Consider the following 16681-nt stretch of genomic DNA (forward strand, 5'->3'; position numbering starts at 1 on the left):
GGCAGAAATTGTTGACCCGTGGGTTCAAATTGGTATATATATATATATATATATATATATATATATATATATATATATATATATATATATATATATATATATATATATATATATATATATATACACTACCCGTTTACCCGCACAAAGCGGCGGACGACAAATAATTTGTTTCGACAATTAATTTCTTTTCGATGGAGAATGATTATTTTCAATTCAATCATTAGTTTTTTTTGGAAACATGTCATATTAAAAATAAAGAAAATTCATGAAATGACCAAATTATAGGGTGTTGAGTATTTATTTGGATGAAAAAAGATCTGGTCAAAACCTTGGAAGAGAAGATTTATAGGAGTTTGTTTAAATTTTAATATTATTTTATTAGTGATTAGTTGTACAATTAGCTTAATGATTTGGACGTCTTAAAAAAATATTATTATTTTATTCAATCTATTTTTAGAAATAGTGGGATTTCTTTTATAAGATAGTAAAGATATATATATATATATATATATATATATATATATATATATATATATAGAGAGAGAGAGAGAGAGAGAGAAGAGAGAGAAGAGAGAGAGAGAGAGGATATAAGATCCGGTAAGAAATTTTTTTAGGAAGGTAAGAAGTTTATTTTGTACATATTTTTTTGACGAACAAAATAAATGAATCACTAGATGATTCACTAGAAAAAAAAAAATTTAAAAAAACATCTTCATGGTTCATTTTTAAGTAAATTAAGAAAATATTAATTTTTATGACAAATTTAGTGAATAACAACAAAATCATTGTATAAATGAATCAACATGTTTTTTTTAGAATTTTTTCTTATGAATCATCTTACAAATGAATCATGTGATGATTCATTTTGTTTGTTTGCTAAAAAACTATATGGAAAAAAAACTTCTTACCTTCCTACCAAAAATTTCTTCTTATTTGATCTTGACTATATATATATATATATATATATATATATATATATATATATATATATATATATATGTATGTATATATATATATAGGGTTGAGTTATTTGGAAAATAAGACAAACCCTAATAAATAAAACCAGCGAATTAGAAGTTGACAACGCAAAAACGTACAACAATACGCAAGATGTGTTCAAAAGGGTATTTCAGTAAAAATGTGGTTTGGAAAATCAATTATGAATTCGAAAATCCAACTGGTAATCGATTTTGAAATCGAAATCGATTTTGAATTTGAAAACTGAGCGGTTTTGATTATTGAGTTTTGAATTCGAAATTCAAAACGATTTCAACTTCACCGATTTTTCAATTACTCAGGTTTTCAAAAGAAATTTCGATTAAATCTTCACATACATTTCAACGACATCTGCAGAAACTGATACAAATACACTGAAATCTTGTTTCGGATTTGAAAAATCAGAAAATCAGAAATTGCCCTTGCGTGATTTTGCAAAACTGCGTTTTTCCAGGAGTAGCAGATCCATACAGACGTATCATCCAAAATTGGTTTCATCAATTTCATTATTTTCAATTTCGTTTGTGATTTCTATGTTTCATCTGCTCACAGATAGTTTGGTCGACTTCTAAAGGGTATTTAGGTCCTTTCTCGTTAAAACTATTCATGTTTGCAAAAAAAAGTATGTACAATCAGAATATACTAATGCAATTTCAATTCAAAATTCTAATCTGATGGGAATTCTATGCAGAATACATTGATTTCAGTTTATTGAAAACAAAAACATATTTACCAATTTGAATATTAAACCTTTAGGTCAATATTTTGATCTGCTATTTGAGAAATCATTAGCCAGAAGATAAATTATGAAGACAATAAAAAATAAACCAGTAACAGCACTTACGAATACAACTTCTGGCACTTACAAAGACAATACTTCTGCTCACTCCAAAACAGCTTCTAACAAATTCCACAACCTACACAAATTCACATGCAGCAACTTCAATTTATGTTAAAAGTAATCATACCATTTAAACAAATTCCACAACCTACCAAAATTCACATTAAGCAACTTCATTTTAAACATTAGTGATTTTGAATGTTCTTTTCCAGATCTTACAGTTAATTCAATTGTTACTGATTTCTGGTTCAACAGTTACTAATTCTTAAGAGACTATTGAACGATGTCTGTAAACATTAGAGACTTAAATTCAGCTTACATACATGAAGATTCTATTTGCAAGATTTATGACTCTTGCTCTTTGAATACAGAATACGATATTCTTAACTTAACAGGTGAATTTTTTTTGGAAAAGTATAGTTTTTTAATTTATATATATTTTGTATAAACCTTATATTTCTAATTTTTTGTTATAGAACATACACATCAAGAATTTCAAAAAGGATACTTATTTCAGCCAACACTTCTGGCGTAAAAAAATCGTCAGGAAGTGACCATTCATCTTCATGCATTGACTTTCTCTTGTTACTGCTTTTCGGAGATCTGAAGATAACATTTTCTTCTTTTAAATTTTGGCTTATTTCTTTTTGAAAATCCATATAACCTAAGTCATCAACATTTATAACTTCATTTTGTGTTGATACTGTATCAATCGACTGTAGCGTTATAACTTTATCTTTACTAGGCAACAGATTTCCAATAGTCATCATCCAAAAATTTAATTTCTCATTTCCTGGAAATTTGTACATTGCTTCGCTTAGCGTTTTGTACAGTTCACTCTTATCCTTTACAACCCAATTATATATTGCTTCAAGACTAACACAAACTTCCTGTATAATAAATAATAAAAAAAAAAACAAAATAAATTAATAATAAGAATATACATATTCTGAGTTATAAAAAATTATTCAACCTGTTAAATGGTAAGTATCTAAAATTATAATGTCTCATACAAAGAATTATATCTATAAATATAGTAATCTACATAATAACTAAAAATGAACTGAATTGTATCAATATACCTCAACTGTATTCGACTCTGGAGTTATCTGCATATCAAATACTTCCTTGTTGCAGCTAAAAAAGTCTTCAACTGTATAAAAAAGCTACATTTGTATTACTTTGATTTCTTGTTACAATATACACAATGTTCTACGCTTTGAGCTATTTACATAATGTAAATTAAAATTAACAATAAGCATTACTTACAAGATGTAAAATCAATATTGTTATGTTCAGGTTGATTCTTTATTGATGAAACGTCATCGGTTTGCAACATACCCATATCTTCAACAACCTTATATTATGTAATCAAAACAATAATTGTTTCATAATAAAATTATATATGATGAAAACCGACTTCTCATTTTGTAGTATGATATGTAAACGGTTATGTGAACGGTTATGACATGAATAATAACTTTTACTACCTGCAATGCGTATGGAATACCATAATATTTTATTTGAAAATGTCAAACAAATACATGAAAACAAATTCTATGCATAATACCAAAACAGACCAAATTACCCTTTGTATTAAAATGGACCAATTTGATATTTGTTTAATGAAAAGAACTTGTATGCATCATATTCAAAATGGACCAAATTGCCCTTTATTTTTAAATTGAGCAGTCAAGAAAGTTGAAAAATTGGACTACATTTAACCATATGTAAAATTGGACAAAATTTCCCTTTATACCTTCATTTATGTTGATTGAATTTATTTTCCAAAAAGGACATTATTGACAATTTTATATAACATTAATAACAAAACTAGAGAAAGGGCATTTATGTCAATTTTTGACCACTACTCATCTGCTTTATACTTTCATATATGTTGATAGAATTTATTTTTCAAAAAGGGCATCATTGACAATTTTATATAAAATAATTAAAAAATACAGAAATGGCATTTTCGTCCATTTAAAGTCTTGATCATAATATTATGTTTTTGTAAGATTAAATAATGATCAATTTGGACCATTTAGTATCTGCATCATATTATAATGTTGAAAAACTCCAATAACATACATTATTGACCATATATACCTTACTTTAAATTTTCTATAAAAAAAACAAAAATTTAAATTTTTTTTGAAATACCATGTCTAACGCACCCTTGAAAACAACTTATATGCATAATGCTAAAAATATACGAAATTAACCTTTGTATTAAAATGGACCAAATTGACATTTATTTAATGAAAACAACTTGTATGAATCATGTTCAAAATGGACGAAATTGCCCTTTATTTTAAAATGGACCATTCAAGAAAGTTGTAAAATTGGACTAAAATTAACTTTATGTACAATTGGACAAAAATTCCCTTTATACAAAAATTGAATTTATTTTCCAAAAAGGGCATCATTGACAATTTTATATAAAAATAATAAACAAAATACAGAAAAGGCATTATCGTCCATTTAAAGTCTTGATCATAATATTATGTTTTTGAAAGATTAAATAACGGTCAATTTGGACCATTTAGTCTCTGCATCATATTACAATGTTGAAAAACTCCAAAAAGATACATTTTTTTACCATATATACCCTACTTTAAATTTTCTATAAAAAAATTAAAATTTTATTATAATACCATGTCTAATGCACCCTTTATGTAAAGAATGCACATAATTCAGCTTTGACATATACAAAATGGACTAAATTGACATATATGTAAAAATGGACAAAAATGCACTTTACTTATTGAAAATGCAAAATAGACAATGTACTTTAGAAATACATCACATCATCTTTTGTTTTATGTTTTAATGTATTTTCTTAATGTTTGGTACTTTTAATGATGTTTACAGTTATCAATAAGTAATAAAACATGAAAACAACTTCTATGCATAATGGTAAAAATAGATGAAATTAACCTTTGTATTAAAATGGAGCAAATTGACATTTATTTAATGAAAACAACATGTATGAATCATGTTCAAAATGGACGAAATTGCCCTTTATTTTAAAATGGACCAGTCAAGAAAGTTGTAAAATTGGACTAAATTTAACTGTATGTAAAATTGGACAAAATTTCCCTTTATACAAAGATTGAATTTATTTTCCAAAAAGGGCATCATTGACAATTTTATATAAAAATAATAAAAAAATACAGAAAATGCATTATCGTCCTTTTAAAGTCTTGATCATAATATTATGTTTTCGAAATATTAAATAACGGTCAATTTGGACCATTTAGTATCTGCATCATATTACAATGTTGAAAAACTCCAATAAGATACATTTTTGACCATATATACCCTACTTTAAATTTTCTATAAACAAAAAAAAAAATTAAATTTTTTTTCTAATACCATGTCTAATGCACCCTTTATGTAAAGAATGCACATAATTCAGCTTTTGCATATACAAAAAGGACTAAATTGACATATATGTAAAAATAGACAAAAATGCACTTTAGTTTGAAAATGCAAAATAGACAATGTACTTTAGACAATCATCACATCACATTAAAAAGTATATATCTATTCACTTTACATATCAAAATGCATTTAACATATTTTCATTCTGAAAAACTTTGGCTTCAGAAATCAGCATCTCTTTATGAATATTGTGCTCCGATAACATAAGCTTCGCCATGTACTTCATCCTCAAAATCTTCAATGAATTTATCAATGTACTTGGATTATGATCAAGCTCGCAATCCCAACATTCACATTACCGAATATTTCTATTTGAGCATAATATTGACTTGCAAATATCAATCTCAATATCAGTAATCTTGCTTGTAATTGAAACTACTTTGTTCATATACGAAGAACAAAGAGTAGAAGCTGAACTGCAAATATCAATTCCTGCTCCTGTAGGATTTTCATCCATGAAATCAAGTTTCTTTTTTGTTCTTCTGTATATGATTTCATCTATTTCCTTTAATACTCCTGGGCTAAAGAAACTATCTGAAGGAGAAGACTCAGATCCAGAACATTCTTCACTTTTTCCTGAAGGTTTAAGTGTCTTGGTGTGATTATAATCACACAACTGATCTTCTTCACCTACGTTAATCAATTTATAAGAATACTTCAACGAAAACGTGAAAATACTATAGTTTAATATAGCATATTCATCAACTTGATATTTATAAAAGAACAATTTAAAAATAATGATGTGCAGAAATCCAACAATTATTTAAATGTACGAACTCAAACTTTCAAAAAATTACTAAATTAACTGAAAAAACCAAGTAGTAAACATATACAATTAAATACTTTGACAGTACCATCACTTTGAGTATATATCAAAGGCTGTCCACGATCCATCGATAACAAATATCCATGTGCATATATATCAAAATGTTAGTTTTTTATAAAGTACTTTTTGCATAATTAACTGCGTAACACATCATTTTTGGAATTAAAAGACATCATATGTAACTGACTGAAATAGGGCAAATCTTTATGAAATTTAGAATCCTATAAATTCCAATATAATTATAATATTGATATGAATATAATGCTAAAATAATTATAAGCATCATATCAAGGAAGAAATTTAAATTTCCAGAGTCAATGCCTTCATTTAATTTGGTTTCATATGATCATGCTGATGATAATGTTAGAGACAAGAAGGTTCTGATATTGTTTGAACCTCCCTAACAGCAAATACGTGAGAATTTTTGTGCAGGAGCATCCACAAATGCAGCTGTAATAGAGGCATCATTACATGCTTCAAACAGTTGAACTCGTATATGTATATGCTCTCTTTCTTCCTTTACCCATTACTTAAAATTAATTAATCAAAGTAAAAAAGAAACAAAATTTTGAGTTGCATGACCTGGAAATCTCTAGTGGAACAGTTGAGGTATTTTCAACAATATAGATATGTACTATTATAAATAATTAGAATATATATGAGATATAAGTATAAATGATAAATTAAGTTGTCTTTCTTATCTGATTACAGGAATTTTGTGATGAGGAGATAAACTGACGTGGTGGTCGTCCGGAGAAGGATAGCACAAAAAATAACCAATCCCCCCAAAAATCATAACCGATCCCGCTCAATTCTCTATCAGATCATAACCTGGGCGGGAAATCTTCTGGGATTTGTCGCCTATTGACCTCAATCGACGTTTACACCAACCGATCCCCCCAAAAATCAATAACTTATCCCGACTCTATATGAAAAACTGTCCAGTATAATGTTCTAGGTTTACGCCTCTAAGTATAGATTTACTTTGATACCCTTTAAACCATTATTTATAAATTAATTAACTAAATACATGTGTCAAATGCTGATTGATCCTCACTTGATGCCCTAATTTCTTATTTTCCAAAGAACCCAATCCTATATATATATATATATATATATATATATATATATATATATATATATATATATATATATATATATATATATAGGGAAGAGTTATATGGAAAATGAATGATTAAGACAACACATATTTGAACCAATGAAAACATGACAACACATCACTTCCACAATAACATCCATAATACATTACTTGTGAAGAAAGAAATGGACACGTGTCATTTGACTATTGGTTCCGGTAGATGTTGCCATAGTTATTTGTTTTCCATAGAACTCAATCCTATATTAATACTCAATCCTATATTAATAGTCAAATGACACGTGTCCATTTCTTTCTTCACAAGTAATGTATTATGGATGTTATTGTGGAAGTGATGTGTTGTCATGTTTTCATTGGTTCAAATATGTGTTGTCCTAATCATTTATTTTCCATATAACTCTTCCCTATATATATATATATATATATATATATATATATATATATATATATTTCTTTTTTTTTTCAAAATAATAGTCATTTTTAGTTAAATGCAACATAAAAACTATAAGTATCATTTTATTTAATAAAATTAATAGTAATTAATGTTTTTTTAATTTATATGTTTTTTTATATGTAGATAATAATTTTGAAAACGAGGAGTAAATAGTATGTGAGAGAGTGGTATTGTAGCTAATATTACCACTCTTAATGCATAATATACAACTACAAATCATAAATGGTGAATTTAATCCCTTGTATTTGAATGATCTATCATTTGTAACCCTTTATTTTGTAAAATTATATTTTCAATCCCTTACTTTTTTAAATATCACTTTTAACCCTTCATCTTTAACTTTGTAAATTGTCATTTTTTCCCCTTTGTTTTCTAAAATTTTATGTTTATCCACCGTCCCAAATATATATATATATATATATATATATATATATATATATATATATATATATATATATAATTTTCTTTTCTATACTTTGCTAAAACGCAAAAAAAAAAAAAAAAAAAAGACAAGTAAAAACCTACGGCAAACGCGGTTTCAAATACTAGTTAAAAAACATTTTCCACAACTAAAATGGTAGCTTTGTTATTGTTAATCTTGCATTTTTAGAATATTTATAGTCATTTCTAAGTCGGTAAAAACTCACATAAACCCAAGAAAAATTGTAAATAAATATATTTCCTAGTTTTTAAGTACATAAAAAACTATGTTACTAGTATAATACAACTTTCATACCATTCCATAATGGAATAACAAAAACCAATCAACATAAAAGAAATCACATTCCTTTAAACTTTCTTCAACTTTCAAGTTTCAACCCTACTAAAACCACAACTTTTCTTTAACCCCCTCAACTTTATATCCCTCCAAACACCTTCCACATTCAACCATTTACCAAATTCAGCATAAATCATACTCAACAACACATAATTAGCAGCATCATCACTTTCCAATTCTATAAACCAACTCAACATATTTTCAGCAACATCTAATCTTCCATGAATCCTACAATTTGAAACCAAAGAACTCATTATTTTCACACTCGGTTTCATACCCATTTTTCTCATCACCTCACTAGCCTTTTCCACCTTTCCTGATCTTCCAAGAAGATCAATATAACAAGCATAATGCTCCAAATTTATCAACTTTCCATCATTTTTCACTTCTGAAAAAATTCTATCTCCTTCTTCAACTAAACCAGAGTGATTACAAGCCGATAAAACAGAAACCAATGTGATGGAATCATGTTCTATTCCCTTTTCTTTCATTTCTTTAAAGATTTCCAAAGCTTTTTCACCATATCCATGGATGCCATATGCGTTTATGATCACACTCCATGAAACATGATCTGGAGTTGGTGTTTCTTGAAAAACTTTTAATGAATCTTTAAGGGACCCGCATTTTGAGTACATGTTGATTAGGGAATTTGTAATGGAGATGTTGGAATTGAAACCGGTTTTGATTATGTATCCATGGATTCCGATTCCGGAGGTTATTGATGGAATGTTAGTACAGGCGTTGAGTATTCCCAATAGGGTTATGGAATTCGGATGGAATTTTTCTTTTTGCATTTTGTTGAAAAGTGATATTGAGTTTTTGGCAGTTTGTTTATGATGAGAGTAGGCTGAGATGATGGAAGTCCAAAGTATTAAATCTCTTTGTGTTGACTTTTCAAAGATTAGGTCAATGAGAGGTAATGAAGAAGTGTGAGATGAATAGAGGTGAATTAGAGATGATGAAATACGGATATCTGAATGGAATCCATGGCGAAAAGCATACCCATGAATGCTTTTAATGGTGTTTAAGTTTAACTCAACAGAAATGTGTAGAATTGAAATTAGCGTCACGATGTTAGGTTTAATTCCTTTGATTTGCATTTTTCGAAAAGAGTTAATTGCCATGTTGGAATCATGGATTCCAACGTAGCCCTGAATCATGGAAGTCCAGGAGACTTCGTTTTTGTCCTCCATTGAATCAAAAACATGAAAAGCCATTCTTGATTTACCTGATCTCAAATACAAGTCTAGTAGAGCTGTTGATAGGAACACAGAGTTTTCAAATCTCTCATCAACAATGGAAAGAGCATGGATCATTTTACCTGATTTTGTACATTGACGCTGAACACAAACAGAAAGAATACTAGCAATCAGCTCTGGTTTTGCTACAAATCCACATTCGTACATTTTCTTAAACATCTGCAAAGATTCGAGGCAATTCCCGTTTTGAGTGTAGCAGTTTATCATGGAGTTCCAGGAGATAGAGTCTCTTTGAGGCATTTCGTCGAACAGTTTACGTGCAGATTTGATGTCGTGGTTTTTAGCGTAAAAGGAGATGATTGAATTTGAAATGACCGATTCTGAATCGAATCCCAGTTTGAGGGAGTGAGAATGAAGCTGAAGGCCAAAGCCATGGTGGGTTTGGGAGAGCGAACAGGCTTTTATAACTGAAGGAATAACGGGCGTGAATGTGTTTACATGGAGATGCAGTTGGTTTTTGTAGAGATGAAGAGCTTCAACATGTAGTCCTTGCAAGATCAAATCTTTGATCTTTCTTATAAGTTTCGTATCTTGTTGTGAAGTTGGAATGGAGTTGAATCTTCTAACAAGAATATTCATCGTATGAAAGAAATCCAAGGCAACATTTTTCCACCGCTATTTTTAGGTCATTCAATACAAAACGAAGAGTTGAGCATTTGATCTGAACTTTTTTTCTCCAGGGTTTCTTTGGGGATTTTCATGCGAACTGGTAAGATGTTCCACAATTAATTGTAAAAAAACGACTAAATTTATTTTGATACAACATAATTTAAAACAAACTTTTTCTAATCTTATTAATTTAACATAAATCGTCAATAAAAAGAGTGGAGACATTTATATTATTTTCTCTAATATATTTTTTTTCTTTCTCTCAAATTAAATATTTTTGTTACTAGTAGGTAGGAATGCCTATAGCATTAAAATTTAATGTAGTCAACATAAAAGATAGTGTTTAAGGTGAGATTCGGGGTTTACAAAGTCCAATTGCAAATGCGAGGTCTCATTTTTATAGTACTCTGCTAACAAATCAATCGAGATCTGGGTTGGTTTTGCGATCTCAACAGATCTATTTTATTTGTCATGCTCATAAGGGTTGGCGGAGTGGCTCAATTAGGTGGATTTCTAAAAATCAACCATTAGTGTTTGGAAAACCTAATGGATTTGTTAGGTTAGACCAGATATTTTGTAGTACTCACGGCTCCACCCCTTGAGCGGGTTCAAAATGGTAGTGGTGAGCGGTTTCACTAACACGCTCAACTTTTTCTCTACCAAATTGTATACTTGGCTTCAATACTTGTACATAGGGATGTAAAGGAATACAGACGATAATTGTTTATGTCGTCCGTTTAAGTTATCCTAACAGACATGAACAGATAAACAATCAAGTTTTCTTGTTCATGTCTGTTGGTTTAACAAATTATATTGTTCATATTTGTGAACATGTTAAACGAACATAAACAAACATAAATAAACAAATATATATGAACATATACAAACATAAATGCACATAAAAAAAAACATATACTATAGTAATGTAAACAAACATAAATGAACATATATAAACATAAAGGAGCTTAAATGAACGAACAATATAAACGAAGGTTTACGATTCGGTTAACATAACTGAATGAACAAGAATATTGTTCATATTCGTTTATTTAATTAAATGAACGAGAATTTGTATTTATGTTTACTCATTTATTAAATAAAATAATATAAACGAAGTTCCCACTAAACGGTTCACGAAAACGAAAGTTCAGTTCATTTACAACCTTACTTGTACGTTAAAGAGTTGGTTAGGAAAAATGGATTTCTTGTGTTGTGGCCTTGTGGGTTGAAAAGAAAAAAAATGACAGGAGAAAATGAAAGTGACATGAAAGATAAAATGTTGATTTGAAACCTATGTAGCAAGTGGGTTAGGACTAATGAAGATTGTAAGAGAAAACATAAAACCAAAAATAATGACTAAACGTGTCCATTGGTGTATAAGCTAAGGACTAATTCTGTAACTCTGTAACGAACATGTAAACGGACATATACAAAAACCCCAAACGTATTAATAGACCAATACAATCGAGACTCGAGAGATTGCAGAGCACCTTCTATTTGTTCCCTGTAATTCTCCTTCCAAATCGGCAGATTCTCCGCTCTTCCTCTCTGTCTTTTAGGGTTCGTACAATTTCTACTCAATCCAATGTACTACGGTGGGTTTTTTTCCCAAATTCCTAATCGATTTCATACTTTATTAATTTCTTTCACTTCTGTTTTCACTCCCTTTTAGGGAATTTCATGTTCGAATGATTGAACTGGTATTAATATCATAACACAGGTGAAAAGGATCATATTGATTTCAATGAAAGACAATGGCGTCAAGATTTGTAAGCACCATCTCTCTCTATCTCGATTCCTACATGCACAAACTGATAATTATGTTAATTTTATGAATTTTGAATTTCAATCACCAAAAAATTATTTGCCTAATTTTATTGACGTTGATAATTTACTGTATGTTTCTCATACACATGAAAAACAATAAATCTTTCACTTTTGAGGCTAAAATCTGAATGGCTAAATCTTAATCCTTTGATAATTGATCCGATATTTATTTTTGGGAGAAACTTGATAATTACTTGCATTACACATCCTATAATCATGTTGGCGATAAAGTTTTTATCAGAAACGGATAAGAATTTTGTTCTTAACATTTGAAGGATCAACAACCAAAAATTTCAATACTGAAAGGAAAACTAAAATCAATGAGAATCCATAAGTGAAATCTCAAGCTCAAGGCTTTATTTTGTGTGACATTGTGAGGGGCGTTTAGGGTTTAGGGTTCAAGTTCATACCATTTTCAAAATATGATGCATTAAGGGTGTCATCTTCTTGATACTTATTGAAACTTTCTGATTAAACAATACTAAAATGATTTTTATTATCTTAGGTGTCATGGCTGAAAAGTCCAAGAAACACAGGAGCATTATATAGCTTCTTTCTACCAGCTGCTTTTCTACTATGCCTAGCCTTATTACTTAGTACTATATTTGTTGGTAAAGATAGTACAGAGGTATTCATGTTATTTAAATATTTTACTCTTTAAGAAGATAAGAAGGATATTCATATCTTTTACACATACAAAAAATCGAGAGAAAGTCTCTGTCCCACTTGGGTAGGACCAAAAATTATCAAATTTTGTTGTGCAGACCTCAGTCCTGGTCCCGGTCCCATACAGTATAAGACTGGCAATGTTTTGTTTTGTTTTGTCATGTCCTGTTAACTATTTTGAATAGAATTTGTACCTTGTTCCGTGTCACCTACATTGATGTTAAGTTATCACACAAATAATCGGAAAGTTGGAAGGGAAATTTATGAAACTTGATTTTTTAAGTTTTATGTTATGAAATTGAAATATTTTTCCTTCGTTTCTATCATTGATGTTGGAATACTTGTCTTGAGATTTGTTGTATATATTAATAAAGTTGGGTGTTTCTATGTAGAGATCGGTTAAATCGGGTATAGACTTTATACGAGGCTCGAGATATCCAAAAACAAGTGAGGTTTGTTTTTCCTTCATATTTAAGTATTTAGCCATTTGTCTCTCAATCACAAGATACGTAGTAATGCAAACACTAATGCTCAATGTACAACTTTTCAATGCACAATTCCATATTTAAGATTCCTTGCATACATGTACATCTAAAATGTAACTTCTAATACTAGTTTACATTTTGTATTACTGAAGTCGTTTTTTTTTTTTCTGCTTGTATGTAATTTAATTTTATATATTTCTTTCCATTATAAATTGTTTGTCTTATAGTTGATTATCATAGTATATAAAGTTATTATTATTATTTATTATATATTTTTTTAAATTAATACTGTTTTCTTTTAATATAAGCGTTTCTGTATAACCACAGGTACATCCACAACCACCGAAGGTGCGACCAAACCTATCTCCACAACCGCAACCACCGCCACCTGTGCAACCACCAGAGCAACAACCGCCGCCGTCTCCACAATCACAGCCGCCTCCGTCTCCACAACAGCCGCTGCCGGCTCCACAATCCCAGCAACCGCCACCACCAGAGCAACCGCCGCCTCCGTCTCCACAACCACAGCCACCGCCACCACCACCACCAGAGCAACAGCCGCCATCACCAGAACTGCAACCGGAAACGGAAACGGAAACACAAGTGCCGCCATCACAATCACCACCACCGGAACCACAACCGCAACCACAAAGACGAACACAGCCAGCACCATCACCACCACCGCCGCCGCACCACAAATGGCCTCCTGGAAAAGCGGCGTTACCTAAAGGACTTGTCGCCAATACTTCTGACCTACAAATGCAACCCCTATGGGGACGACGTAAGGTAATTCAATCTTTTTCCCAAAATTAAAATCATCAAATATAATATAATTAAATTAATAAATAAATGTAAATAAATACCTATCCTTATCAACAGAAAGTAAATTCTTCAACAAGCTTATTTACTGCTGCCGTTGGTATAAAACAAAAGGAAACAGTAGATAAGATGGTTACCAAGGTAAAAATTTATCTCTTCCTTCCTTTCTTTTAAATTTTTTTTTAATAATCTCTTTCTTCTATATTTTAATGCAGTTTTTATCAAGTAATTTCAGTGTCATGCTTTTCCATTATGATGGTGTTGTTGATGCATGGAACGATTTACATTGGTCCGATAATGTCATACATGTATCCGCAATTAATCAAACAAAATGGTAAAAACCCTAAATCCTCCATCCATACATCCATCCATACATTCATACATACATACATACATACACAGGTGGTTTGCCAAGCGGTTTTTACATCCAGATATCGTGACCAAATACAATTATATTTTTCTATGGGATGAAGATCTTGGAATTGACAATTTTGACCCTGGCCGGTATGTATTAAAAAAAATTGAATTTTTTTTTTGTGTATTAAAAATTGCTATAATTATGTGAGAAAATGTGATTGAATATTGTTTTAGTATTTTGATATTCACAGTTATGTGTCAATTGTGAAAGATGAAGGGCTTGAAATCTCACAACCAGCACTTGATACAAAGAAATCAGAAGTGCATCATGCGATTACTTCACGATGGAAAAACTCAACACTTCACAGGTTATCTAATCTTCTCTCTTTAAATAATTATTACAGGGGCAATTTTGTAAATAACTAGTTTTTGTTGGTTGTTTAGGAGGGTTAAAACTGGTGGCAACAAAAATGGATGCGATTGGACTAGTCAATACCCTCCTTGCACAGGGTAAATAAAATAAAACTCCACATTGGATATAGATATAATATTTCTATAAAAGGAAATATTGCTATAAATAGAAACATAGAGATAGAGATAGATTATGTTATGTGATGATGTTTTATTGAAGGTGGATAGAGTTAATGGCTCCGGTTTTCTCTAGAGCTGCATGGAGATGTATGTGGTATATGATTCAGGTAAACTATAAGGGCATTTACGTCTTTTCCCTTTGTCTTAATTTTTTTACACTAAAATAATTTGATTGGTTTATATTTGTTAGAATGACTTGAACCATGCATGGGGACTAGATCTTATGTTTGGTTATTGTGCACAAGTAATTAAACACCTTTCTTCTCTTTTTGATTTTTGTTTTATTTTTAAGGGCATTTTGTTGATGACGTCAGCATTTTTTATTTGTAGGGAGATAGAACTAAAAATGTCGGGGTTGTGGATGCTGAATACATCGTTCACTTTGGTTTCCCAACTATCGGGGAAAGTCAAAGCAAGGTCAAATTTCGTCAACATTTTTTATTTTATAAAAATTTCTTAAGATTTTATATTTGTATTCCCTAAAGTTTTTATTAATAATACAGTTGCTGGAAAACCCTTGTAATTCTTCTGTTACGAATGCTAGAATAGAAGTAAGTTATTTATTTATTTATTTATTTATTATTATTATCAGTATAAGTAGAATTACTATATCGATAAAATAAATATCCAATCATATAATCCCAACATATTTATTTATTTAGGTGAGAAAGCATTCACATAATGAATACAAGGTATTCAAAAGAAGATGGCAAGCAGCTGTTAAAGAGGATAAAGAATGGGTTGATCCTTATCCCGAATCTTGGAATTATAGCATATAAATTATGTAAAAAATTTATGATCATGATCATTATTTATGTAGCGTGTTTCTTTTGTATATCATGTATCCTAATCAATTCTGATTATTGAAATGCGTATTATTTGGAAAAAAAAAAAAAAACTTGTTAATCGTAATACTTGTTTTCTGAATTGTGATTTCTACTTGCATTTTAATTATGCAACGAAATAGACTTACAAATTTACAAATAATGTTTTAACTTTTTACCAATTTCACTACAAGGTTTCATAGGTTTCGATACCATAGTTGTATCATGTCAACTTAGTAGGGTTCTTGACAACTACACATTATTTATTAAGGGGTTTGGTACTAACATTTATTTCCATTCGGTTCCTACTTGAAATAAATTATTTTAATTGATATAGAAGCGTTATAAGACGTTGAAACACTAGTTTTGAAATCTTATGTCATAATAATCGTTAAAACATTTGAAAGATTTGAATGTTTTCTTCACATTTGCTCCTTAAAACACTTCATATTAGGGTTGAAATAAGAGAGATTACTTTTATCTTTTGGATATTCTATGGATTAACTAATGAGGCTTAAACCCAAAACAAGATTTCTTGCGTATGCCCAAGATCCAAGCTAAAACTCCATTCGTTGCTCTCAATATTAAAATTAATGAGCCCAATGACTCAAGCCCATGCTTGAAAATTTGGTACTAATAACCAATATCAACAAAAAATTTAACACGAAAATGCTTAATTGCTAAATCCTAAATGTACAATGGAAACAATCAATTACCTTAAAATTTATTCGTTTGTAAGTCTTCTTCAAATGTGTTGATTCCATTTATTGAATCCACATTTGGAG

The 16681-nt window shown here is 29.7% G+C and overlaps 2 protein-coding genes across 3 annotated transcripts; one reads left to right on the top strand and one right to left on the bottom strand.

Annotated features, from left to right (window-relative positions):
• Window positions 1-8329: 8329 nt before the first annotated feature.
• Window positions 8330-10477, bottom strand: LOC111886647 (pentatricopeptide repeat-containing protein At4g31070, mitochondrial). The gene has a single exon (XM_023882905.3). It carries the CDS (start codon window positions 10295-10297, stop codon window positions 8489-8491), a length of 1809 nt encoding a protein of 602 aa, XP_023738673.1. The 5' UTR covers window positions 10298-10477; the 3' UTR covers window positions 8330-8488.
• A 1336-nt stretch (window positions 10478-11813) lies between these two features.
• On the top strand, window positions 11814-15941 carry LOC111886657 (uncharacterized). Of its 2 annotated transcripts, XM_023882915.3 has the most exons (15): window positions 11814-11922; window positions 12048-12096; window positions 12660-12782; window positions 13213-13272; window positions 13633-14091; window positions 14185-14265; window positions 14340-14458; window positions 14527-14628; window positions 14733-14849; window positions 14926-14991; window positions 15113-15179; window positions 15263-15316; window positions 15403-15489; window positions 15576-15623; window positions 15735-15941. In XM_023882915.3, the coding sequence occupies exons 2-15, from the start codon at window positions 12082-12084 to the stop codon at window positions 15849-15851; spliced, it is 1515 nt and encodes a 504-aa protein (XP_023738683.1). In that variant the 5' UTR covers window positions 11814-11922; window positions 12048-12081; the 3' UTR covers window positions 15852-15941. The 2 variants fall into 2 exon arrangements, with proteins under 2 accessions (XP_023738683.1, XP_042754971.1); XM_042899037.2 differs by lacking the exon at window positions 12660-12782 and having other exon boundaries at window positions 11825-11922.
• Window positions 15942-16681: the final 740 nt, after the last annotated feature.

This window comes from Lactuca sativa, chromosome 2 (assembly GCF_002870075.4).
Source record: "Lactuca sativa cultivar Salinas chromosome 2, Lsat_Salinas_v11, whole genome shotgun sequence".
Lineage (NCBI taxonomy): Eukaryota > Viridiplantae > Streptophyta > Magnoliopsida > Asterales > Asteraceae > Lactuca > Lactuca sativa.